Source organism: Zonotrichia leucophrys, chromosome 1A (assembly GCF_028769735.1).
Source record: "Zonotrichia leucophrys gambelii isolate GWCS_2022_RI chromosome 1A, RI_Zleu_2.0, whole genome shotgun sequence".
Lineage (NCBI taxonomy): Eukaryota > Metazoa > Chordata > Aves > Passeriformes > Passerellidae > Zonotrichia > Zonotrichia leucophrys.
The window spans coordinates 38,884,507-38,908,132 of record NC_088170.1 but is presented as its reverse complement, the minus strand read 5'-3'; the positions used below and the strand labels follow the sequence as shown (position 1 = coordinate 38,908,132).

The window sequence follows — 23,626 nt, the reverse complement described above, 5'->3', positions numbered from 1 at the left end:
CCAGGATGATGCTCCCATGTTTCCTTTGCCTTGTTAACCCTCTTTGCACCCTTTTTTTCTCAAAGTCCCTGCTGACAAGCCCTCAAGCCCAAAGAAGTCTCCTGAAAAAAATATTTATTTTCCCTGAATTATCCTCTGAAAATCAAAGTGGGGAATGCGATTTTGCCTGTGTTTTCATTCTTTGGGGCAGACAGAGCTCACTGTTACTCCCTCTCTTTGGGGGATCTGAGAAAACAGGTCATCACCCCAAAATGAACCATGTCCAGCAAGGTGCACACCTGTGAGCATCGAGCTTGTCCTTTAAGGAATCCTGGATTACTCCTATGCACTGCTGTCCCCAGTCTCTGCTGGGGACTGTGCTCCTCACAGTGAGCCATGGACTGAGGGTGCTGTGCCTGTGCCGGGGATGCCAAAATTGAGGCACAGGGCAGCACCTGCCTTTGCTCCCCACAGCATGGCCCCCAAATGCAGATGTGTGAGACCTCCCTTGCTGGGAGGAAAGGGAAATGCAGCGGCCTCTGTGACCAAGGGAAGGACTGCTGCTGTCTAGACAAAGTGACTAAGGAGGGAAGGGGCCAACTGTTTGTACAGCTTTGGGAAGTGTAAACAGCGCCCACTGTCCCAAGCCCTTCAAAGCAGAGGAATCCGGAGATGGGATGAAAGCACAGGGAAATTCTGGCCGGGTGTCCTAGCAGAGCAGCTCAAGAGAAGGGGACCTCTCCAAGACAAAAATCCCAGCACCTGAATCATTTCAAACCAGCCCAAGAGAGGAAGGAGGAGCACAGCACGGCTGGCCACGGGCAGGGCTGTGCACGGGCTCTCAGGACTTTCCCAGCTTTGGTTGCTTCTCTCTGCAATCTCAGAACAAGTGTCCTGAAAAGGAAACTGGAGGCCCTGGAAATCCTGCTGTGCTCTGCAGTGAGCTGGTTTGGCCTCTGCTTTTCATTCAGCTCACAAAAGAAAGAGAAAATGCTGTTCAAGAGGTGATTTCCTTTTTTTTTTTTTTTTTTTACAACTTTAAATACAGTACTGAGTATAAATTAATCTTACATTTAAAAAAAGGCAAAAATTTTAAAATAAAATAAAACAAAACCTCACCATATTTACAAACCAAAAGAAACAGATTTTGGAGCAGGGTAAGAAAGTGTCTTAAGACTTGAGGGCTTGGGGCTGGAGGGAGGGAGCAACGTGCTGCCTTGGCAGCGGTGTGAGAAGTGCTCTGGGCTTGCAGGAGGTGAGGACTGGCTCCCTCCACAACTTGTAACAGCTCCCAGGCTGTGGCTTTGGCTCCTTTCCCCATCTCCCTCCAAAGCTCTACCCCACAGCAGGGGTGTGTGTGCGAGGGGAGAAGTGCCATGTGATTGCTCTGGGCAGGCATTTTCTTCATGTATGCAGCACCCAGCACAGCACAACCAAGACCCTGACTCCAAGGCCATGCTGGGAATTCCCATCATGTGGAACAATTCTGCTAATGGTTACTATTACCTGTGCAAAACCAGCCCTTGCCCACACAGTCCTCCTCCCTGCTCGAAGACAGGCAGTGGCCCAGGAGGAACTCTGCAACTGACCCTCCAGTGGTTCTCTGAGTCCTCCTCACTTAGAAGAGCTCATTTCTGTCTCAGACGGCTGCTGCCAGCTGTGAACACCATCCTCATTACTTTCTCTATACCTACACAGAGCTGTCCACATTGTGGATCAACTTCCAAGCTAAGTGGGTTGGGAACATTGGCAGGGAAAGATTAGTGGAGGCATAGAGTGCAGGACATCCAGGGAGGGGTTAAAGACCTCATGGGAATGACATGATTCTGCTTTCAAGACCACAGAGCAGGCAAGGACAGCTCACTGAGATTAAGTCATGCTTCTAAGTTTGGCTGTCCTTGGTCTTGTTGTGGTGCCACTTCACCTCCTGCAAGGAAGTTGTGCTGGGATGGGGGGTTGGTGCAGAGTGAGAGAAAAGGATAACAAGAAAGAGAGAGACCAGATGATGCCTCTGCCTGCCCTGTCCCTGTCCCTGGCCTCGCAGGCACGTTGCAGTAACAGTGTGCTTTTCTGCCAGCCCAGCGAAGCCGACGCACCCACGGGCCTCTGAGCTTCCTGCCACTGGGGAATGAAACCCATTTAAGAACATATATATATATATTTTTATATATGTATGTATAAATACACATACACACGCACACACATGCACACGTATATATCTATATATACACACACACACATATACACACGCACACATCCAGAGTGAATTTAAAAAATAATTTGAGTCCGAGCCTGGAAAGTTGAATTCTCCACCAGCATGTGCAAAGATGGCTCTCCTTGGCAGGGGCCGGGGGCGTGGAGACGATTCTGCCACCTTGTGCTCCTTCCCCACGATCCAAACACCTTCCAGTCAGCACCAGGAGAGGGGAAAGAGGGAGTGGGGGAATGCATTTGGCTTCTTTGTTTTGTTTCTTTGCTTGTTTGTTCTGTTCCCCGAGATGTTGAATACCTTAGTGGTTTTGGTTTTTCTTTTTAAAAATAAAATATACACACGCACGTTAAAAATATAGATCTGTCCAGGTAGGGCGATGAACGTCCTTAGTGCATTTTCCATCATTGGTCGCCGCTCGCAGTCTGAGATTTGCCGGCTGCCAAAAGGTAGGTCCAATGCAAGAGTAGATCTCAGCTGGGCCCTCCCAGCCTTACCAGAAGCATGAGGGAAAGTGAGAATATTCCCCTTCTGGCCTCTGTCCATCTGTTTTTCTCCTTTTCTCGGAAGAAATTGGACCTGCTTTCCTTTTCACATTTTCCATCCTGTCCTCCGTAGCAGGGAAGGAATTGTCCTGTTCTCATCGCAAGCTGTGGCTGTTGGCATTCATGGTTTTATTTGTACTTTGTTCTTTTCTCATATATATATATGTAGGACATCCTTGTCCTTTTGTGTGTGTGTGTGTTAAACTTTAAAATTATGCTAATAAATGAAAGGGAGGCTTTGGTGGGAGAAGGTCCACTGATGGAAAGGGAAGCACCAATTGCCGTCTGAATCAGACGTCGAGGCAGATGGACAAAGAGGAAAAGTTATCATTCCAAGGACCCCATGGGGGCTATACAGCAAATATATTAAATAAACCTGGAAGTGAAACAAAACCAGACACAGCATTAGAAAATGTAACCTTTTGCCCCCTGCAACTCCCCTCCTATCCCCTTTTCTCCTCTGGAAATATTTATGCCAAAGAGCCAGATTAGGAGGAGGACTTTTGACCTCCTCTATTTTTCACCCCTGAACATCTTGAGCCAGAGCTGAGATTTGCATGGGTTTGCATCATTTCTACCCTGGGAACTTTAGGCTGGCCAGGAGAATCCTGGGACAATCAGAGCCCTAGTAGTGCTAAGCGTGGGAATCCCAGTCTCAAGACACTGCTCGGTGCCCCTTGTCCCCAGCTCCTGAAATGCCACACACGGAAGCCTGCTGTCCCCTGTCCCGGGGTGAGGGGAAGTGAATGTGAAGTGGTGGCCCAGGCTTATTCAAGTGGCTGTAGCAGAGCTGGAACTGCTGAGCTGTGGGCCAGGGCTCTCCCTGTTAAGCTGTGTCACAGTCCAGCCCCCACCATTCTGCACCCTGACTACTCTTTCCTCTTTTCTGCATCTCTTCCTCTCATGGGGAACCAAGGCTTAGCCTCCTTTCGCTTGTACCAGTGAAATTCTTCTGGTGATGAGGGAATTACTCCTGTTTACACAAGTCATGGAGAGAAGAATCAGACCCTGGCCTGACAAAGTCCAGATCTCTTGCCAGAGATTCCAGTTCTCCTTTTCCCTGGTATGACCTTTCTCATGAACACAGGCCTCCCTATAGGAGAGTGATGAACCAAAAGTGTTGCTGCTTTTCAGTCTTTCTGCCAACTCAAGTAAGGAAATAAAAGGAAAAGAGCTCCCTAGAGCAACATTAATTCTCTGTTTTCAATGGAGAACCAATAGAGAAACTAGAACAGGAGTTGCTCCACAGAAGAGATGAATTACCTGGACCCTGAGGGATTTAGGTGTAGGGAGAAGCCAAGCTTGTTCTCTGCCTGAAAGGGAGGCAGAGAAAGGAAGGGCGGGGCCTGAGAGCAAGGATGGCTGCAGCATGATCATTCCAACTTTACAAAGAGCCTTAATTCCATAAATAGAATGCACATCTTGGCACTCAACCTAGTTCTGCCTCCTCCTTCAACCCAGGTTTTGTCCTGCAGCAGCCCCACACAGAACGAGTGGCCAGCGCTGTGGGAAGGGTCTGAGATGCCATGTCCCAGGAGGACACCTTTCCTGGATGGAAAAGCAGCTCACTGTTACCTGCCTTGTGCTCTCTCTCCCCGGCCAGCACTTCTATGCTATGAGGATTTCTTTCAGCACTTTCTTATCGTTGACATGCTTGTACTTCTTATGTTTCCTCTTCTGTGCCGGCGGCCGGCGTACTCGCCGCCTCTGTGAGACAGCGGCTGTGGTGAACGCCGGGGACAAGCCTGCCAAAACAGAGGGGAGAGTGTCTGTACAGCCAGGGGCAGACGGCTCCTGTTGAAATATCCTTCTCCACACACTGTCAACAAAGAGCTCTGCAACAGCAGGACCACAAGGCCTCTTTCTGTTCTTCTGTTCCTTGTCCTCTGTTCTCCACAATCTCTGCCCTCTCCCTTTTCCCACCATGCCCTTCCCCTCACCTCTCACCTTCCCCTCCTCCTTTCCCCTCTGTTTCAGCCCCTTCCAGGCAGGCAGACACCCTGGGAAAGGTCTCTCAGCTGGTATAAACCAGCGAAGGCCCTTGGGATTCACTGGAGCTAAGCAGACTGCAAGCAGTGGAGGTATCTTTTCTCTCTCCCCAGCCCCTCTTCTCACACCTCCCTTCATTCTGCAATGCCAAGATCCTTACGTCTCTGTTCCCGTGGCCCTGGACGGATGTTCCTGGGGGGCGGTCGGAACACGGCTTCACACCGACACTGCACGTGGTCCTCCAAAGGCACAACGACTTTTGTGAATTTTGGCTTCCTCTGGACAAACTCGATCTTGTTCACCTATTTGCAAGAGGAAGACAAGCAAAAGTTTAGTACAGCCACGGCTCCCACTCTGTAAAATTAGGCAGTGTCAGTGCACTTTACTCCTGGCTTTCTTCCTAAAGGGTCAGAAGGTTGCTCACAGAGCCCTGTTCAAGCTCAAAACTCAAACTCAAAACTCAAACTCGGACTCAGAGGTGGTGTATATGGGAGATAATTCTGAACGTGGCAGCAGAACAGACCCAGACCAGGCAAGTTTGGATGTCTCTGGTTGGTTCCCCTGATCCTAACCATTGCCAGGGATTAAGCAGGATGACTGGTTGATCAGAGACAGAACATGGAACATGCAGGACATGCCAGCCTATTTTTGACAGATGCAATGGCGGAGACCTGGGGCAACCAGGATAATTCCCACACAACCTACAGGAAGGGCAAAAGGAGAAGAACTCAGGTCTGAAGCAAGCTAACACAGCCTCACCAGCCCTGCTGAGGCCTGCCTGAATTTGTCTCAAGCTCTTTAATAACTCGCAGGGCTGAAGCCCTCGGCTCTTCATAGGAAAGGCGGCGCTCTGGAAATTCCCCCGGACTCTCCACCAGTGCTGACTCAGAGGGAAGACTCATTGCTCCACATCCCACCACAGGGCACAAGCTTTCTAGGGGGTCCTCCCACTCCATCAGCAGCCAGGCCTGACCCCACTCAGCTTATCTAACAACTCTGCGGTGCCTGAAGTGCTCCACAAGCTATAAATACTCACTCTGCTGTGCATCTGGGATGGAATTCCTCTAAACCCACTGCCCCCAGCAGCATCCCTCAGCCAGCGCCAAAGCAGCCAGGCTGTTTATCTTTCCTTGAAAGCCCACTCCACACGCTTCAGACCACACGCTGCCTGCTAGACAAACACTTCCAGCCAAACAATAGAGAGACCTCTGTCCTCAAAGAAACCATTTCCAGGTCACTTTTTCAGGCTGGCTTTTGACCTCTCACTTGTTTTTTTCCAGAAAAACAACTCCTGCTCCCCCCCATTTTTTCCTCATTCAGCCTGGCTTTTCTGAGAAAGGAATTTCCTGATGAAAAGGGCTGTGTGTGAATACAATCTCTCCCAGCCAACCTCTGCTGCCTGCCTGGGGGAGTCTCTTATGGCTCAGGCAGAGGATTAGTATGGGATGAATATTATTTTTAAACAAGCTGTCTAGGAGGAAGCTGTGAGGAGATCACTGGTAGCTGTGAGGGGAGGATCAGAGCAAGAGGTTAGCTGTCAGGTGTCTGCTGGCTGATGGAGCAGACCAGGAGGTAACTGTGGGCTGAGAAAGAGAAGCTGTTCCAGTGCACATCTTAGAAAGAAGCTGCAGCAGCAGTGGGGGGATGGAGACTGACACTGCAAACCCTCCTCTTTTCGCATCCAAACCAGTCCCCACGATGAAAGCACCCTGTTTCTTCTGCTCTAACACAGCAGACAAGGCCGCCTTGAGCTGCAGGAAGGGCCGTGGCATGGAGCTGCAGATGGGGACAGTGCCCTGCAGCTCTGCCTGGGGACAGTCCCCAGCTGCTGGACAGCACCAGCCCTTCCAGCATCTGGCACGGAGATCACCCACGCTTCTGCACGGCCACACAGAGGACACAGATGGCCGCATGAGCCCAGCCCAGATGGCTTTGGGGCACAGGGGTGGCTCTGGGCGGCAGCAGGGAGTGGGGGGGGCCTCACCTGGACGGGCCGGACGCGGATCTGCGTGGGGCGGCACTGCACGTTGCGGTTGTTGCAGCAGCCGGAGCAGCGCTGCACCTCCACGCAGGGCGGCCACACCACGAAGTTGGCGTTGGTGCTGTCCACCATGGCGCGGGAGATTTCGAACACCACCTCCCGTGTCTTGCACTCGGCCAGGACAGCCGTCTCTGCTGCTGCCAGAGCATCTACGGAGGGACAAGAGAGAAACAGGGTGAAATGGGCTTTGCAGCTGCCACCACCCCGCCACAGCCACCTCTGCTGCAATGAAGGGCCCCACATGGCTCTCACAGGCACAAGCACACACCAATGTTCTTTCTCTTTCTCCCACCCCTCTGGCTCTCTCCCTGTACAGAGCCATGCCCTGTGGAGGAAGCCCCAGTACAGTGATGCTTCTCACTGCAGCCCAGACAGCAGGTGACGCTTTAGGGCAAAAAAGCACCATCAGGATTTAAGACAGAGCAGTGCACAGAAGTCCAGACTCCCTCTCCTGCCCTCCCAGGGTGAAATACCCTGCTCCCACTCCAGGCCCAGACTCTCATTTTTATGTCTCCACACACACAGGTGCACTATAACCTCCACCCCTACATCTGTATTCAGACAGATACCTGGAGCACCCATAGCTGCTCACCCATGGCTGCTCCCCAACAACCACAAGGTGCAAGACCCCCAGCTCACCTAGGCTTCGTCGCTCTCGAGACAGGGCCACAGGGCTTTGATCAGGCTGAGATGCATTCAGGCTCAGGCTCGAGCTGTCCTGCTCTGCAGAGAGGAAGACATGACTTAATAGCACCAGGTAGAGGCAGGAGAAGACAGCAGGCACTTGTGCTCAGCTCACCAGGCAAAGTGCAGGGACATGGGATAAGCCACAGAGCCAGGACGTCATGCTGGGTGTAAATCCACAAGCAAGGTCACAGCTGTTCTGGGGCACGGACACTCTTTGCTCAGACTAGACAGCTCAGAGCAACAAGCTTATCATGACTGAGGGGACCCTAGTTAGGTCTGGGAGAGGAAAACTCCAGCTCAAGAAAGATAAGGCCCGTGTCAGGACTTTCTAGTGCCAGAGAGGAGTTGCAGAGGGATTCAGATTGGCCAGCTGAGACCAGGATAACACCAAGGGGGATCAAAGACCAGATGGGACAAGCAGAACATTTGGTATTAAACACTGAGGTGCCTTGCTGGGATGGCTTGGGACTGGGAGAGTTGGGAGGTGAGAGGGCAGGTGAAGGGGGGAATGGGTGGTAGGTGGGGTGCTTCCTTCCTCTCTCCTAGCTCACCTCAGGTGCTCTAGATTAGAGAAGTTTTGTGACAGAAGAACAGAAAAATAAAGTTAAAATTACTTTTCCTCCAGACTCCTCTAAGGTAAGAGGCAGGATCTGGAGGTGGTTCAGTCGGCGATGGGAGAGGAAGACCGATAGCATTCAGGCCAGCCCTGAGCGGTTCCCTCCCACCCCACTGCTTTTTCCCATAGGAAGTGCTGAATAGAGAAATGCCCATAATCCCCATGGAGCACTCCAACACGCAGCCCCTCCTGAGCTCGGGACAATGGCTGCGCTCGGAGATAGCTCCCACCCAGCCACAGCTCTTTCCTTCTCTAACCTGCTTTAGCAGCTGAAGGAAACTGAATGGACGTCAGCATCCAGGGAGCAATTTTCTTAAAGGGAATTAGGGGCCAGTGGAAGATCTCTGTTTATCAGATGTGTGGTGGAGCAGACTTCCCTTACCTATCATGTCCCATTCCTCTTCCTCAGCCCGGCCCTAGCGCAGCCCTTTCATAAAGGGAAGCAGGGACTTTGCTCCCTGCTCAGGTCTCAAGCAGTTGCTGACAGATTTGGGGGGGGTGCACAGAGGCTGCATTCAGAAGGCAGGAATCATCTGCCTGTCAATGAGCAGTCAACATCTACGTGTGAGGCGGACAGACAGACACCCTTTAAAGTGGCTGGAAAGGTGTGATCAGTTCTAGGCACCATTGGTCTCGCCCTCAGGCAAACTCCCAAAATGAGAACCGGTGGATCACACTTTAGAATGGCCTGTGGTTCTCTTTGGGCTAGAAAAGGTGTCTGCATGACTGGTTTACATGGGCAGCCACTGCTTGGTGGGCAGCCACAGTCAAGGAGACAACTCCCACTGTACACACTTGTGCTGCTGGGTCTGCAGTAGTGCCCAAGGTCGGGAGAGCACTGTCTCAGCCCATCTGCCTCCTGGAGCTGCCTCCTCTGGCTCCTTGTGCAGTCACTGGAGGGAAGAGCTGTGACACGCACAGGGCGCACAGACAGCACAGGGAATAGCTCCAGCCACTTTGGGATTATTTTGCTCACACACTAATTTGCTAATTCCTCACAGGGCAAGAGAATGTCAATGCTCCTCAGTCAGTACCTGGGAACAGATGAGAACCACGGGGTGAAACAAAGAAACAGCTTCACAGCACCACTTTTTGTTTCCCTGACCAGCCTTTCCTATCTGGCACCTGAAACCAGTGAAACCAATGACTCAAAGCTCTGCAGCCTTCTCTCATCCCCTGTGCTTCTGAAGCCAACCAGATAAGCTCATTTCATTTCTTAATCATGAGGCTGGTTAATAGCCACGATGGAGATGTATCTGTTCCTTAGACACTGGGCCATGACAGATTGGATGCATCTTCTCAGCTGCTCCTTGCCCACCCCTCCATCCTGTGGCATTTCATCAAATGAAGATGGGGGCTGCCTTTGGTGCTCAAGTTGAGTTGATGAGAGGAGAGAAACGGAGGCAAAAAAATAGCAACAACTGTTGACTCAAAACAAATCTGTTGAGAACCATGTCCCTCCCTCCTCTAGGTTGTCCTTCTAGACTCTGGATCAGTACTGAAGATATTTGGGGGTGGGGGGACCAGCCTGGGACAATCCAGCAGGGCTAATTTTGGAAGTTGCCCCATTGTGTGGCTCGTGGATGAGGAGGAGGGAGCTGGTGAGGGCAGGGAGCGGCCCTGGCAGTGGTGGGGAGCCTGGTCGCCTCTTTCTAAGACAAACAATAGCTGAACGCAGCTGGTGCCCTCCCCCTCGCTTTCCCCCTGCCCCTCCAGGGCCGTTTTGAAAGGCAGCGGGAATGCTTTTGAGACTGCGCCAGTGGTTGGACTGGCATAGGAAACAAAAGCAGGAAATTCTGTTCCCCCGTAGATAGTGTCTCGGCAAGGATTACAAAGCTCAAAACAGACAAAACACGAGAGAGAAGTTGAGCTGGGGGGGCTGGGGGACGACGGGCGGGAGCAGGGTTAGAATAGAAAGGAATTTGCTCTGAAGAGACCGTTTATAAATAAATTCCTGGGCCAGCCCAGCCGCCGTGGCGCGTGCTCCAGTTCCCACACGTGCCGACCCCTCCACGCTTTGCTGCTCCTGCTGCTCCCTGCAGCCGGCCCTGGCCAAGTGACCCCGAGGCCCTGCAGCCCCCGGAGCTCTTATCTACGGGCAGGAGGTGAAGCGACGCTGGCCTGACTTAGCCCCTGCCCCGTAGCTCACCCACGGACACGTGCTCTGCTGCTCTTATCCTAAGGGCCTCTGGGAGCCTTTTGTGGATGCCAAACCTGGAAACCCACTCAGCCTTTTCCTCCTCTGTCACCCTATTTCCATCTCCCATTTTGCGGCCTCCTAAACTGATCCTTGTCCAATTCAAGCCCTGCTAAATGAGCATCTCTCAGGGTGAAGAATGGGGATCTCAGTTCCTTGCACTCACCTTGCTCATCTCCTACCATCTTTAGAAGCCAATGTCCAGACAGTCAGGAGATCTAAAAAAGCATCTAGCTGCCTCTAACTGCCATAAGTTTCAGGGGCACTAAGTCTGTAAAGAGCCAGGTCTTGGCTCCTGAGTGGTTCCTATATTTATAATGAATTCTGTTGATAGTGTGCCCGCTGCAAAACAGAGTATCCCTTCCCAGCCCCCTCTTCCCCCAAAGACTTAATTAAAAATAGAGGAGTGTTTGGTGAAGAGGAGATTTACCTACGGAGTCTATCCGCAGGGCACGCTGGAGATCACTGATGGAGCGCACTGAGCTGCCACCCAAAATCTCATAAATGTCTTCGGGTATGGGGTCCCCCTGCCAGAAAACAAAAACAAAAGAAGGGGAGAAACAGGCATTAGAGAGATGATCTGCAAGTCTGGCTGTGTCACGGAGCAGGAGCAGGGAATCAAGCACAGGGAAAACGACAGAACCAGTGAAATGCAAAGATGTGCGTTGTCTTGTGCTGGCTTTGAAACCTTGAGGGCTTTATTCCTCATGAAGACATGAACCTGAAACCTAGGCAAAAGCAAGAGAGACCCTCTTGCTGCCTCTTACAAAGCTGTCAGGACACTAAAAAAGCCCAAAAAGGCTGTGCAGCAGAGCCCTGGACACTATGCAGGCAGCCAGCAAGGCTTCCTTCTCCGGTGGTGTATGACTTCTCCAGGTGGCTTCTCATTCCTGCTGCCTGCAGTAAAGGCGTTTTAACAGACTTCCCTTACACTATCAGATAAAACCTTCCTAATATTTCCCTCCGTTATGAAACTCCTTCACGGGCTTTGTCAGTTATCGTGTGTGTGTGCGTGTGCGAGCGCGTGTGTTTTCAAACCACAGAGGCCCAATAATATACAACATTTGCATACTCTTTTTTAAGGAAAAAAAAAGGCAGGGGGTGGAGATGAAGATTGACCTTGGCTGCTGAGGCTGCCCCAGCGTGAGCCCGCGGTGAAATGACAAAAGCTGCAGGGAGGTGATGGGCTGAGGAGCTGATTTGGAGGAAGAAACATATGGGAGTTTGGATGTCATTGCACACCAGCACGAAAAAACCTTAAGTGAGAAGGGGTAGCAACATCAGACAGGGGGCCAAATACAGAGTTTGAGCAGGCAGGTGCAATGCCATCAGTCTCTTGGGAATTTTACTCTGGCACTAGGCTAGAGCAGGCCCCAGTGACAGCACTTAATAAGAGTACAAAGGAGGGGTGTGGGAAAGCAAGTGCTGATTAAAACATACTTCCGAAAGACTGGAAAAAGAGACAGAGGAGAGGACTGGCCGAAGTGTTTGCTTAGCTCCCAGCTCTCTTCATTCAGGGCTACTCAAGCGGAAAAGCTGCTCTTTCAGCCGGGTGCTGGACGGTGTCTGAGGCACAGCCCTCCACATGTCCCTGTAACTGAGAGGAGAGCTCGGCTTCTGTGCCTGTGAAGCGCAGGGATTTTCCTGCGGGGTTTCATGGACAGTTGGTGGCATGTGTGTGGTCCTCCTACTGTACAGCTATTCCCTCCCTGCCTGCGTTCAGTGCAGAACATGTTCCTTCCATTTGCAGCAGAGAAAAGCCACCAGGCAGGTGGCTAAACGTTGGCTTTAAACCTTGAGGGCTTTGGCTCAAACCTGCAGCCACTTTTGGATGGCTGCTTGAGCCTGGCACTCTCTCACACGTGCCTGTCCTTGGCCACCCACCGTTTGCTTCCATAGTAGGACAACAGGAGTGCTGCCTCCTCAGCCCTGCTAGACCACCCTCTAATACTATAACTTGAACTGGGAGGTAGTGATGTGAAGGTTGCTGCAGCCCAAGGAGGTTCAGAAACCTCCTGAAGAGAGCTGCAGAGCAGACAACACCCGTGTCCTAAACCTCTCACAGCCAGATCCACCAGACAGCTACAGTCAGACCGAGCTTTCCTGCCCCGCTGCATCCCTGTCACTGCCACATCTCACCACAGATCTGGCTGTCTGCCTGCAGCAAAAAGCAGATATTACATCCCCAGGCATTACTTCCTCAGTCTCTGAGGGAGGGGGAAGCAGCATCAGTGATGAATGCACAGCGAGAGAGAGACTTGTATAATTCAGGGATCACTGAATAGCTGTGAAATGAAGATGCCTTCTGACATCTCCTGCTGCGTGAGGAAGAGAGGGACCAACAGCCCGGTGCTGAAGAGGCTCTGCAGCACTTCCCTGCCTTGTGCCACACACATTTAGTGGAAGAAGGATGATTTGCAATTCCCAGTACTTGCAGTCAGAGCTCAGCGCTGGGTGGTGAAATTGCAGGCTTTCAATGTTTGCACCTGTCAGCCAAATGCGTTTGTGTACAAATGCTGCTCTGCACGGATGCCTCTGGACCTTCCTGACACTTAATACATGTAGGAAATGGAACTTTATTTTAAACTCTGGCACTTGCTGGGGGGAGAGCGTGGGCAGGTGTTACGAGACTCAGACTCGGCGACTTTGGAAGCGAGCTGGGAGGTGTCACCTTGCTAACTGAGCAGGAGGAACAGATATGAATCAGGGCTTGAAAATGCAGGCCCTCAGGAGCCGTGCTTCTGGTGACTGCCTGTAGCAATAAGCTCCACTCCCTGCTCACGGCAGCAGTTTTAGATGCCAATTTTGTCTTGTTGCAGATACTACCAGCATGGCTATGGTGTAACACCAGCCCACACGGCTCATAATCCTGTCCTCCTCCCCCATCACTGTAAGGCAACTCTGCCAGTGACAACTGCAAGCCTGTGAAACTCCTTACCTTACCCTTGTAAGCCAAGGCCAAGGCTGGCCTAAGAGCAGCGGCAAACCTGAGCTGCATGCCTTGTCCTTGCTCCCTCTGGGGTCTGTCACAGGGAACAGCCATGCCTCGGGCCCCCGCCCCAGCCCTGTGCCTGCGAGGCTCTGAGAGGGAGCGCTGCACACACCCGGGCTGGGGCACTTGTGGGATGAGACACAGGGAAGCAGAGGTCCATCAATCACCTCCACCTAATCCCATGGGGTCAGGAGGTAGAGGAGCATTGGGAGAGGTGGGATCCCCGAGAGACCAGCCCAAGCAGCTGGTGCTTTTCCTGCTCAGCAGCTCCTCTGAGTTATTTGTCTAACACAGGTTAACAATCTCCTTTTTTAACTGCACGGCAGATCAAAGAAGACTTTTGTCTCAATGGACTCTTGGCTGGCTGTCAAGTGCCCCAAGGCCTGGCCTCGTATTCCTGCGAGGCCCTGAATTCTTAGAAGAAAGTTTGCTCTTCCCTCCCTCCTCCTGCTCCCCAGTTCCTGACTCTGACTCTCCCCTGAGTCGCAAGGGCACCCCCCAATCTGCCCATGCCCTGGCAGGGACGTTCACTTCCCTTTCTTGTGCTGCTTGCTGGTGCTTGAGAGGCCAGGGCACATCTGACAAAGGCAGCAGAGCAGCTGCTTGCCTGCACTGTGGCTGTTGCACTGGGGCCTCGCAGCACATCAGCTTTGCTCCCCTCCTCCCAGATGTCCAGCAGCACTGTTTGGTCACTGCAAATAAGTGCAGGTGCAGCAGTTCCCCTGTTCCTGCTCCCCACACATGCACTTTCCCCAAACCTGTCTCCTCCCTAGCCCCACCACCTCTTGCTCTGGAGTTTTTTCCCAGCTTATGCTTTTGAGCACCAGGGATGCTGAAAGGTCCCCTTGCCATCAGAAGCTGCCAAGCTGGTGCAGGGAATAGGCAGTGTTGTGGTCTGCACCCTCCGGTGAGGGTTTCTCAGTCTTGCCTGAAGGTGTGACTCCTGCTAGGTACAGAGGAGGAGGAGGGAGCAAAGATTGTGCAACCAGCAGGGAAGGCAGCCCCTCAGGGCCCAAAGAAATCAGACAAGGATACTCCCGAGGTGAGGACTCCTCCAGTTCCTTTTTCCAAGCTGGTGTGACTGCACACAGAAGGACAGAATGGTGTTACCAGCACCAGTTTGTGAAGGGCAGGGAAGCACCCACCTATTCACTCCTCTGCCCAGGAGAGGAGAACTTTCTGAGCACCACCACATCGACCATGGCAAGAGATCTTGGCAGCAGGGTCTAGAGTGATCAGCCAGGCAAAAACCCCAAACAAACAGCATTTTTTAATTCCCTCTGAAGCTGATGTTTGGACCCTGAGGGGAAACTCCACCACATTCCCTGGCAGAGGGCAAGACCAGCAGCACCTGCCACCAGCACTCCCCTGGCACAGGGCTTCCACCCTTCCAGCAGCACTCCTGGCTACAGGGGCACCCTGACAAACACCAGCCAGAGCACTCTGCAGCAGGTACAACCCTCTTCACATGAACCCCGTCCACTTGGAGTCACGGCTTATGGTTTCCCCCCTTAAAATAATCAAACAAAGCTTGATCTAGTCCATGTTCCTAAAATACTGCCAGACCTACCCACCCTTCTTCCGTTTCAAGGGGGACTCCACTGCTCCTCCACACTCCCCCCACAGCTCCCCTGCGAGGGCTGGAGGCATTTCCACCCCCGGGGCCGGTTGTGTACCCGCAGCACTGGAAGGAGCGCAGGAGCCCTGTCATTCCCTCCTGCTGCTGCACATCAGCTGACAGTGAGAGGGAGGCAGGGACGCTCGCCTGGCTCCTTCCACAAGCTCACCCCAGACGTGTCATCCATCCCAGCTTCCACTGCTTTGTCCTTGTCACTGCCTCGTGCTAGGAAGGCTAGGGAAGACAGCGGGAGCCTTGCAGCAGGAAGATGCAGTGGGGAGCTGGGTCGAGGCTATAAGCAAGCGGCCAGCCGCACCCCATTCCTTGGGAATTCCAGAAAGCGCTGCCAGTGGGGCTTCACCCCGGCACAACCACGGCTGGCTCAGCCCAGCTCTGTAAATGTTGCAAGGCAACTATTACAGCCCCTGGGGCAAATGCAAATGGGTTTAGCATCCTCGCTTCCCAACTGGCAAATACCTTCCCGCTGAGGCTTGTACTCCCTCCGGCTGGAAGAGCTCCAGGGCCCTCCAGCTCCAGATGGGTGTGATCAAAGCGGGAGAGGGACTCAGGAGGCTCCATCTCTTTGCTCAGGGCCTCTGCTGATCTGGGGAGCTAGTGCTCCTCATGCACTTTCTGTGGCATGGCTGGGGAGGAGCTGCAAGCCCCTTTCCGAGGATGACTCTGGTTCAGCAGCCTGGTGGGAGCTGTGTTGTCTGTGCCTGGTGCAGAGGGTGCAACACACTGCCCTCAAAGTAACTGTGAGCACTGGCTGCAGCCTGAAGCATCTACTCAAGCAGAATGCAGTGACAAATATCACAATTCCTCCCATGAAACCTCGGGCCAGAATTACCAAACTCTAACTCTTCTAGGCTGTCATAGAGCTGTGCAGTATTTCAATCTGATTATGGCAACTGAGGAACATCTCCTTGGGATCAGACACTTCCATCTTCACCCTTCCCCAGTGCCAACCCTAGCAGATGTTTCATGCTGCATGGGAGAAAGAGGTCTGTGCCATCCACAGAGGAAATACCATCCTCTGCCCGAAACAAGCCTGACCAGAGCTGGGTAGCCCACAGCTCAAACTGCTTCCTTTTGTGGCTGGGGCAAGGGCAAAATGGGCCCACAGCGAGATGACATGATGCTCTGCACCCAACCTCCTCCTTGCCATCTCACAAGGGGTACACCCACCTACCCTGCCCAAAAATGAGGAAGGAAAAGAGAAAAATGATGCAAAGAAGGGAAAGTTTTGGTGGAAGGATATTTCCTGCCCCTGACAATCAAGCTGCAGATCCAACCCACAGTTTTGCCATCTTGGGTAGAGCTAAAGTGGGAACCGAGTGCTGTGTGGGAATGTCAGGGGCTTTCTGATCCCCTCAATCTGCATGCAATCTGATGATGAAATGTGACAGCAGAGGCCAAAGGATTTGGGAGTTTGGGGCTCTTTTTCCTCAGTCAGGGCTGGGGATGAGGCTTCAATTTCCACATAGGGAAACCAAAGTGGGTTGGGGTGTTTGTTCAAATCCACCACCCAGCCCTTACCCTCTGCTCAGCTTCTTCCTGAGCAGCACATTCGGGACTGCTGGGCACGATGCTTGTGTGACTGTGGAAGCCCAGCAGACACCCACCTCCTGCCCCTACCCCCAGCCGGGCACACACCTTGCTGAATAACCCTGCCACTAGGTGTTGGTGCCGTGCCTCTGCTCACACGGTCCCCTTGCTTCCCCTTTCCAAAGCCCCACGCCCTTTCTCCACTGCCCGCCTGGCAATGCCAGGGTGGATTTCACACTGTGCGTTATTCCAGAGGCGTCAAGAGGGCCCCGGTCCCTGCTGTACCCGCACTGCCATGGCGCCAAAATCGCGGGGTGGGGTGAGAGGCTGGAAGGAGGGTACCCACCCCGGGGTGACAACCCTGGGCGAGGCAGGGCAGGAAGCTGCGGGTTCCCCGGGGCTCGCCAGCAGCATCCCTGCTCCCACATTAACGGGGGCCGCTTCAGCCTGCTCCCCCTGCCCCTGCCGCCGGGGACAGACACGGGGGTGGGTGGATTCCCAGGCGAGCCCCCCTTGGCGGGCCTGTCCCGACGGGAGTGCCCGCTCCAAGGGGTGCCCGCTCCAGGGGGGGTGTTCACTCCAGTGGGGTGCCCGCTCCAGAGGGGTGCCCACTCCACAGGGGGTGTTTGCTCCAAGGGGTGCCCGCTCCAGGGGGGGGTGTTCACTCCAGTGGGGTGCCCGCTCCAGAGGGGTGCCCACTCCACAGGGGGTGTTTGCTCCAAGGGGTGCCCGCTCCACAGGGGTGTCCGCTCCACAGGGGGTGCCCGCTCCACAGGGGGGTGCCCGCTGCAGCGGGCGCTGCCCTCCGGAGGGGCGGCGGTCGCTGCCCGCCATTAGCGCCGCCGGTTCCCGCCGCAGCCCTTCCCGCGGACCGCGCCCCGGGCTCCGCGCCCCCGCCGCTCCCCGGCTGCGCCCGCCGCACCTGCGGGCCGGAGCCGCTGCCGCCGGCGCTCCCCCGGCGCGGGGCTGGCAGCTCGGCAGCACCGCCCGCTGCCCGCGGCGGAAACTCACCTCCATGCGGGCCAGGGGCAGCGAGAGGATGAACGCGAAGACCACGCCGAAATTCATCCCGACTCCAGGCCCCGCCGGCTGCGGGCACATGGACGGCGAGCCCCGGCAGGGAAGCGCTTCCCGCTGACAGCCCCGCGGCCGCCCGGCCTCAGGCATCGAGGGCGCTGCGCGTTCCCATGTCCCCTGCGAGCCGGGAGGAGGTGGGAGAGCCGCGGGAGCCCTTGGAGGAGGACGTGGAGGTGCTGGTGCTGGTGGTGAGGGGAGACAGAAGTAATTCTCGGTGACTCGCCTGCCTCTGCGCTATCTCATAAGCCCGGTGGGAAAAAAATGCAGTCCCTCGGAATTATGCACATCCAGAGTCTGGGTCCCCCTTGGCGCAAGGGATGCTTCAGTGGTGCCTTTGGCTAGGTGGTCCACATCCCTCTTGGCTTCCTCTTGGTTTTCTTCCCTTTTAAAAAAAATATGTACCTGTAAAAGCTTTTACATGCAGGTAACAATGTCTCAATGTTCTTAGAAGAAGGTGCACAGAATAGTAACTAAAAGGAAAAAAAAACTTTTCCAAAGTTTGGAGTGAAATCCAAAAAATGAAATCTTCTTCCTTAAGTTGTCCTCTTCTTAAAATGCTCCTTTCCTTCCTTTTTGCCACTCGCTTTTTAGAGAAAAGTTGCCAGTGTGCACTGAATTTCTTCCCCTTACATTAGATTCTGGCTCGGGTGCCTTCTCGTTCCAAGAGTTGGCTTGATCGGGAGGTTTGCTTTGGGTTTGGAGACAGGTGAGAGCAAATGTTTTTGCTCTGGGTTGTGAGTGTGTGTTTGTGTGCGTGCGCTGAGCCTTGACAAGCCTCAAAGTGGAGCCACTGGTGCTGTCTCCCGCACTCTGTTGCAACAAGAAAGGAAAAACAAAAAAAAAAGGCAGAAAAGGTAAAACTGCAGGAGGGGCGAGTGAGCCGACGGGTCTTTATTTTCTGCGAGCTGCAAGAGAGACTAAGCTGGCACTCGGGGCTGCTCCTTTTATGAAGGAGAGGAGATGGGTGGAGCATAACTTGCCATCCTCCTCTTTGGCTGGGTATCAAGGAACAAATCTAGTGAGGGAGTAGCAGCTCATTCTGACAAAATAAAAAGTGTGCTAATTTGAATGATAAATTAATTTAAAATTACTAATGCTGCAGCAACCTGTATAATGTGGCTTTAATATCGCGTGAGGAATGGGGACAGAAATTCCTGCCTCCTCGGCAAGAGATAAGAAGAGAGGAGTTCCCGGCACGGTAGTTTGTTATTTTTTTTGGCCCCAGGTTCTCGCTGTCTCAGTCTGGAGCCCATTCCTCTGAGCTCCACACGCTGCCTTCCCTGCCCTGCTACACCACTAGCTCCAGGGAGAGAGATGACTTTAATATCTCACATCTCTTTGTGTGCAAGGGAAAAAAAAAAGAAGCCAGAGAAATTTACACGTTGCTATAAGACAATCTGGTGTTGCTCGTGGCACCCGGAGGTATTTTGCTGCATGATTATCTCCACGATGTAATAAACATCTGAAGGGAAATTAAGCCAGCAGATATTTGCTGTGGGGGGAGAGGGATGGGGAGGGGACGGCTGCTAACAGGTGAGTTCAAGAAAGAGTCATATCCTATTGAAAAAACACCCTCTCACGTACACAGGAGCGCTCTCCCGGCGCCGACTCACACACTTCAGGCACGAGCAGGAGGGATCTCTGCTCTGCACCATCTTTGTGCAGGCTCGTATCCACCGAGACATTCCTGCACCGTCATGCACCGCAGGCTCTCTCTCTGAATCCCAAGCATCCCCCCTGCCTTTCCTATGCTACGCACATGCTCCTGCTCGAGCCTTGCATGCACAGCTACGTGCAAATTTTGTCTCATTCACACATCCCTGGGCATCCATGTGTTCTCCTTCACTCTCCCCCTCTCTCTTCCCTTCTCACATACATACACCCACTGGCAAACCAGTGGCCTCATCTCACAGCATCACACATGCTCCCTCAGGCTCTCTGGGTGCCTGTGAGTCTTCTGCAGCCAAGCCTCCCCGAAGCACACGGTCTCGCACCAGCACTCCAAAGGGCCTGGGTGCAGGAGGAGCAGCCCCTGGAACTGAGCAGCAGGCAGCCCCCCAAATGCTCTCTGCAGCAGGCACCTGACAGCACAGCCCAGCTTGGCCAGCTATGCCCCTGAACCTGGTTTTGGTCTCATGGATGTGGGTGTTGGTCAGGAAGCACAGGGACACAAGGAATATTGTGGGTCCTCCACATAGCTAGCTTAAATAGCCTGGGTCCTCTGGGGCAGCACGTCAAGGGGCTCTTGGGTCACAAGGACTACCTTCACACACCCCAACCCAGAAGAAGAGTGGGCAGATTTCTCCTCAGCTGGGGAGCTGGTCAGAGCCGTGTCAGCTCCAAAGCCCAGGCCATCTGAGGTGACTGAGTGCAGGGATAAGGAGGGTCCTGGGAGTCCCTCAAACCGAGTCTCAAGTGGCTCAGTTCCAATATTGGAGCCCAAGGGGGAGGAAGTAGAAATGCAAGGCATACCTTTGCTCATTTCCACCATCAGGGACCTTAACAAGACTTTATCTTAGATGCTCCAGCCATGATAGCCCTGTCCCACCCCAAATTCCTCAGGACGCTCTTAGAATTCCCCTCATTCTCCATCCTGGCCTGCCAGCAGCGTACCAGCCATTTCAAGTGATGATAATTTGGCTCTAACCCCCCAGTGGGGTGGAGCTGCAACCCTGATGTCCGCCTGGGTGCTGAAACACCTTTTGAAATCTTTGGAGGCCTTCAAAAAAAAAGAGTTTCAAAAGGCTCTCAGTCCATTTCACCTCTTTCCAAATGGCATCAGCCAGAGAAATGCTGCAGCCTTGGGCTCCTTGGCAGTCAGCAGGGGGAAAGGGGAGGATTTGCGAAGCCCTTCTGTGTCTGTAAAGGGCTCTGGGGACAGCTGGCTCCTGAATGCCCATGACCCCGTCAGGTATTCAAGGTGCCCAAGGGGTCCCTGGAGGCCCAGGTGCCTTTTGAGGATCTCTGCCCTCAAACAAGCTGGGGTGGCTCCACCAGCCTGGTGCCACCTGTGCGGGGAGTCCCCCACACTGCAGTGGCTTCCTGGCCAGGATAGAACAGCCTGCGTGTGGGAGGGCTGATCAAATTCCTCAGCAGCGAGAGATATTGCTGCCAGAGAGGAGAAGGTCTCAGCAGAAAGCTAGCAGGGACTGCTGCAAATTTCTTGCTTGGTAGCAACAAGAGCTGCTGCAGGGCCTGATTTTGGGGGAGATATGGTGTGCTTTTTTTTTTTTTTTTTTTTTGAATATCCGGTTCTATTACATGCTCGATGGGATAGAAATAGAGTTATTTATTTTCATGTGGACGATGCTGGGCAGTTTTTAGAAGCTCAACATCAGAAACAAAAAGCTAATCCCTGTAGAACCTTCAGACAGCAAGGAAGAGGATGTTTGGAATTTGACTAATCATCTACCTATGACCCTGCCTGGAAATAGAGCAAAGTGATACTCAAGCTGCTCAGGCTTCAGCAGTTTTTCTGTTTTTAAGACAGGGAGAGATTTTTCTCTAGTGATGTCTTTAGACTGGGTGGGTTGGTCTCACTGGCACTGAGTTTGACAGGGGTGCATGCACCTAAAACTACTGTGCCTTGAGCCTGCTGGGGGCTCCCTTGATTCTCTTACTTCTGTGGAATTAGTTTGAGATGTGTCCCTCAAACCCCTAAAATTAATGGGGATAACTGGATCTCCCTCTCACCTGGCCTGTGGGGTGGGCATGGAGGCCTGTGGGGCTATTGGTGTCCCAGGTGCCACAGGTTAAGAGTTTGAAGCCACCATGGCATATATTGGGAAGGTATTTTGAGGCTACATGAAGCATCTGGACCATAAAAATGTCCCATCAGAGCACCACGACTTGACAAGATGTGGTTGCAACTGCGCTAGCTGGCAATGGCCCCACAGACAAACCACAACAAAACAAGATTTCCTAAGAGCCTGCACCAGGATTTCTTATTAAAACACTTTCCCCACCACTACAGCTCTCAAGCCTGCAAACAGCTGAAGTCATCTCCCTGGTTATTCTGTTATCACCAGGGAGGAGAGCCACACGTGTCTGAGGACAATGGGCAGTTCCTTGCTGCAAGGCTGCTCTCCCCTCATCTCGTGTTGATGGAAAAAATGATCGTGCTAGCCACCATCCATCCACAGCAGCATGGAGTGAGGGGTGATTTTTTTTAAATTTATTACCTTTTTTTCAGAGAGGGCAGGTAGAGAATTATGAAACAACAGGAAGAAAAACATGGCTTACAATGGAAAGCAAGACTCAGTCTGAACAGCTGAGGTGTCTCAGCCTCTCCATGATGAGTCCTATTTTGAAAACAATCAATGGAAAGAAATTAGGAGGTGTTGACAGCCAACGTGTAGTCAGCCCGCCCACTCAGGGTATCTGACTTAGGTGCTGCTGCTGCTCGGGTGCCGGGGTTCGGGAGGAGGATGAGCAATCCCTGCGCCCACGCCCTGGGGCTGCCGGCGCAGCCGTCAATGGAGGGGAGACGCAAAGGAGGCACCTGGAGCGAGTTTTACACCTCGTTTACACCCGAGATCCGCTCTGTGGGCGAGTTGGTGTTACACACAGCCCCAGCTGAGCGGGGTTCGTCCCGGCTGTCCCAGGGGACAGGGACGCGGTTACTGCACCCTGCTCACGCTGTGTCACACAGCGTTTGCCCCAGAGGGCTGACACGAGAGCTGCCCCGACCTCCCTGAGCAAGGACCGAGCTCGGTTTGATGGAGGAAGAAGGAGGAAAGGAGAAGAGAGGCCAAAGGAAGGAGACAGAGACGGGCACGGAGCTCGGTGCTTGTATTTGGGGCTGGAGAAAGGCAGAGCCTCAGGGTACCCAGGGATTGCATAATTTGCCTTCCCGCCCCTGGCACTGGCAGGGAAAATGCTTTCCAAGGATGAGTAAAACCCTGACAGAGCCAGCGGCTCCAGGGGAAAGGGAAGGTGACACCTGGGACCTGCCAGGCTTTCCCTGGGAACCACCCCCTCTGCCTGTCTCTCCGTCAGAGGGATTCCCCCAGCCCCTCACCACCTCCCTCATCTCACCCATCCCTGGCAGGAACCTGGCAGAGAGGAGAGGATGGGGAAGGGATACGAGCATGCAGACAGTGCAGAGGGCAGAGCCCAGCCCCTGACAACGGCAGAGGGGAGAGGGCTCCTGTCGGCTGTGCCTTCCTGCCCCGGGCTTTGGGATGAAGGAGAAGGCAAAGGCATTTCACATCTCTGCGGATGTGCAGCTCGAGCAGGATTCAAAGAGAAAAGGCAAGGCTGGGGGGCACTGATTTCCCAGCACTTTCCCGTGTGCACACACGTTCCTGCATCAAGTGGGGAGGAGGGGATGCAGCCTTCTCTGATCATGCTGCCATATATTTCTCCCCCACCCCAACCCCCAAGTTTAGGGTAGAAGGGAACAATTTCCTTACACTGGCAACCATCCATTATGTCTATGGATCTGCTCCCCACCCCATTCCCCCTCTCTTTCCTGTTTTGATGAAAGGAAAAAATGTTCTGCTTTCCTTCTTTATTTTTCCAGACTGGTGAATAGCACTCGAAAGGAATTTCTCTCCCTCCCCCCTTCCCCTCTCCCAGTATAATAAATACATACGTATGTGTGTGTGAATACGCCACACATCGCAGGTCATCTGTTGTTTTTCAAAAGGCATTTACTATTTTTGTTTCCAAATTGATTAGGTGGGCAGCGGTCCCCCTTTCCACTGACACCACCCCAAACACTGCTTCCCCTGCCCTCGCCCTGTGCCACTCACCGTGTCCCCATCCTTTGCCCCCGGGTCCGCAGCGAGCGGCGGTGGCAGTGGCAGCAGCGAGAAGGAAGCTTTGCTGAGCTGGAGTAAAAATAGCCCCAGCAGTTACTCAGCTCAGAACGTAACATGACTCATGTGAAACGAAGATGAGGGTCGAAAACCAAAAGCAAGCAGCTCTCTCCCCCGCCCGGCCCATGCCACCTGCTGCTGCTGCTCACATCACAGAGCAAAACCCGCTCAGAGCGCTCCTGGCTGGGGGTCAGGGCATCAGCCGGGGCGGAAAGCCCCGCTCGTGCTACCTGCAAGAGCTGGTCCTCTCGCCTGCACCCAGCTGGTGGTGCTGACACCAGCAGCAGGCGGGTTTGGTGATGCTGC

At 53.4% G+C, this 23,626-nt stretch overlaps 1 protein-coding gene across 3 annotated transcripts; it reads right to left on the bottom strand.

Annotated features, from left to right (window-relative positions):
• Positions 1-996: 996 nt before the first annotated feature.
• Positions 997-23,332, bottom strand: PDGFB (platelet derived growth factor subunit B). Of its 3 annotated transcripts, XM_064702377.1 has the most exons (8): positions 23,255-23,332; positions 17,433-18,308; positions 10,694-10,790; positions 7,403-7,486; positions 6,707-6,912; positions 4,883-5,024; positions 4,309-4,478; positions 997-3,109 (listed from the first exon to the last, which is right to left on the bottom strand). In XM_064702377.1, the coding sequence occupies exons 2-7, from the start codon at positions 17,586-17,588 to the stop codon at positions 4,342-4,344; spliced, it is 822 nt and encodes a 273-aa protein (XP_064558447.1). In that variant the 5' UTR covers positions 17,589-18,308; positions 23,255-23,332; the 3' UTR covers positions 997-3,109; positions 4,309-4,341. The 3 variants fall into 3 exon arrangements, with proteins under 3 accessions (XP_064558447.1, XP_064558448.1, XP_064558446.1); XM_064702378.1 differs by lacking the exon at positions 23,255-23,332 and having other exon boundaries at positions 4,313-4,478; positions 17,433-18,417; XM_064702376.1 differs by lacking the exon at positions 23,255-23,332 and having other exon boundaries at positions 17,433-18,393.
• Between the last annotated feature and the right edge of the window lie 294 nt (positions 23,333-23,626).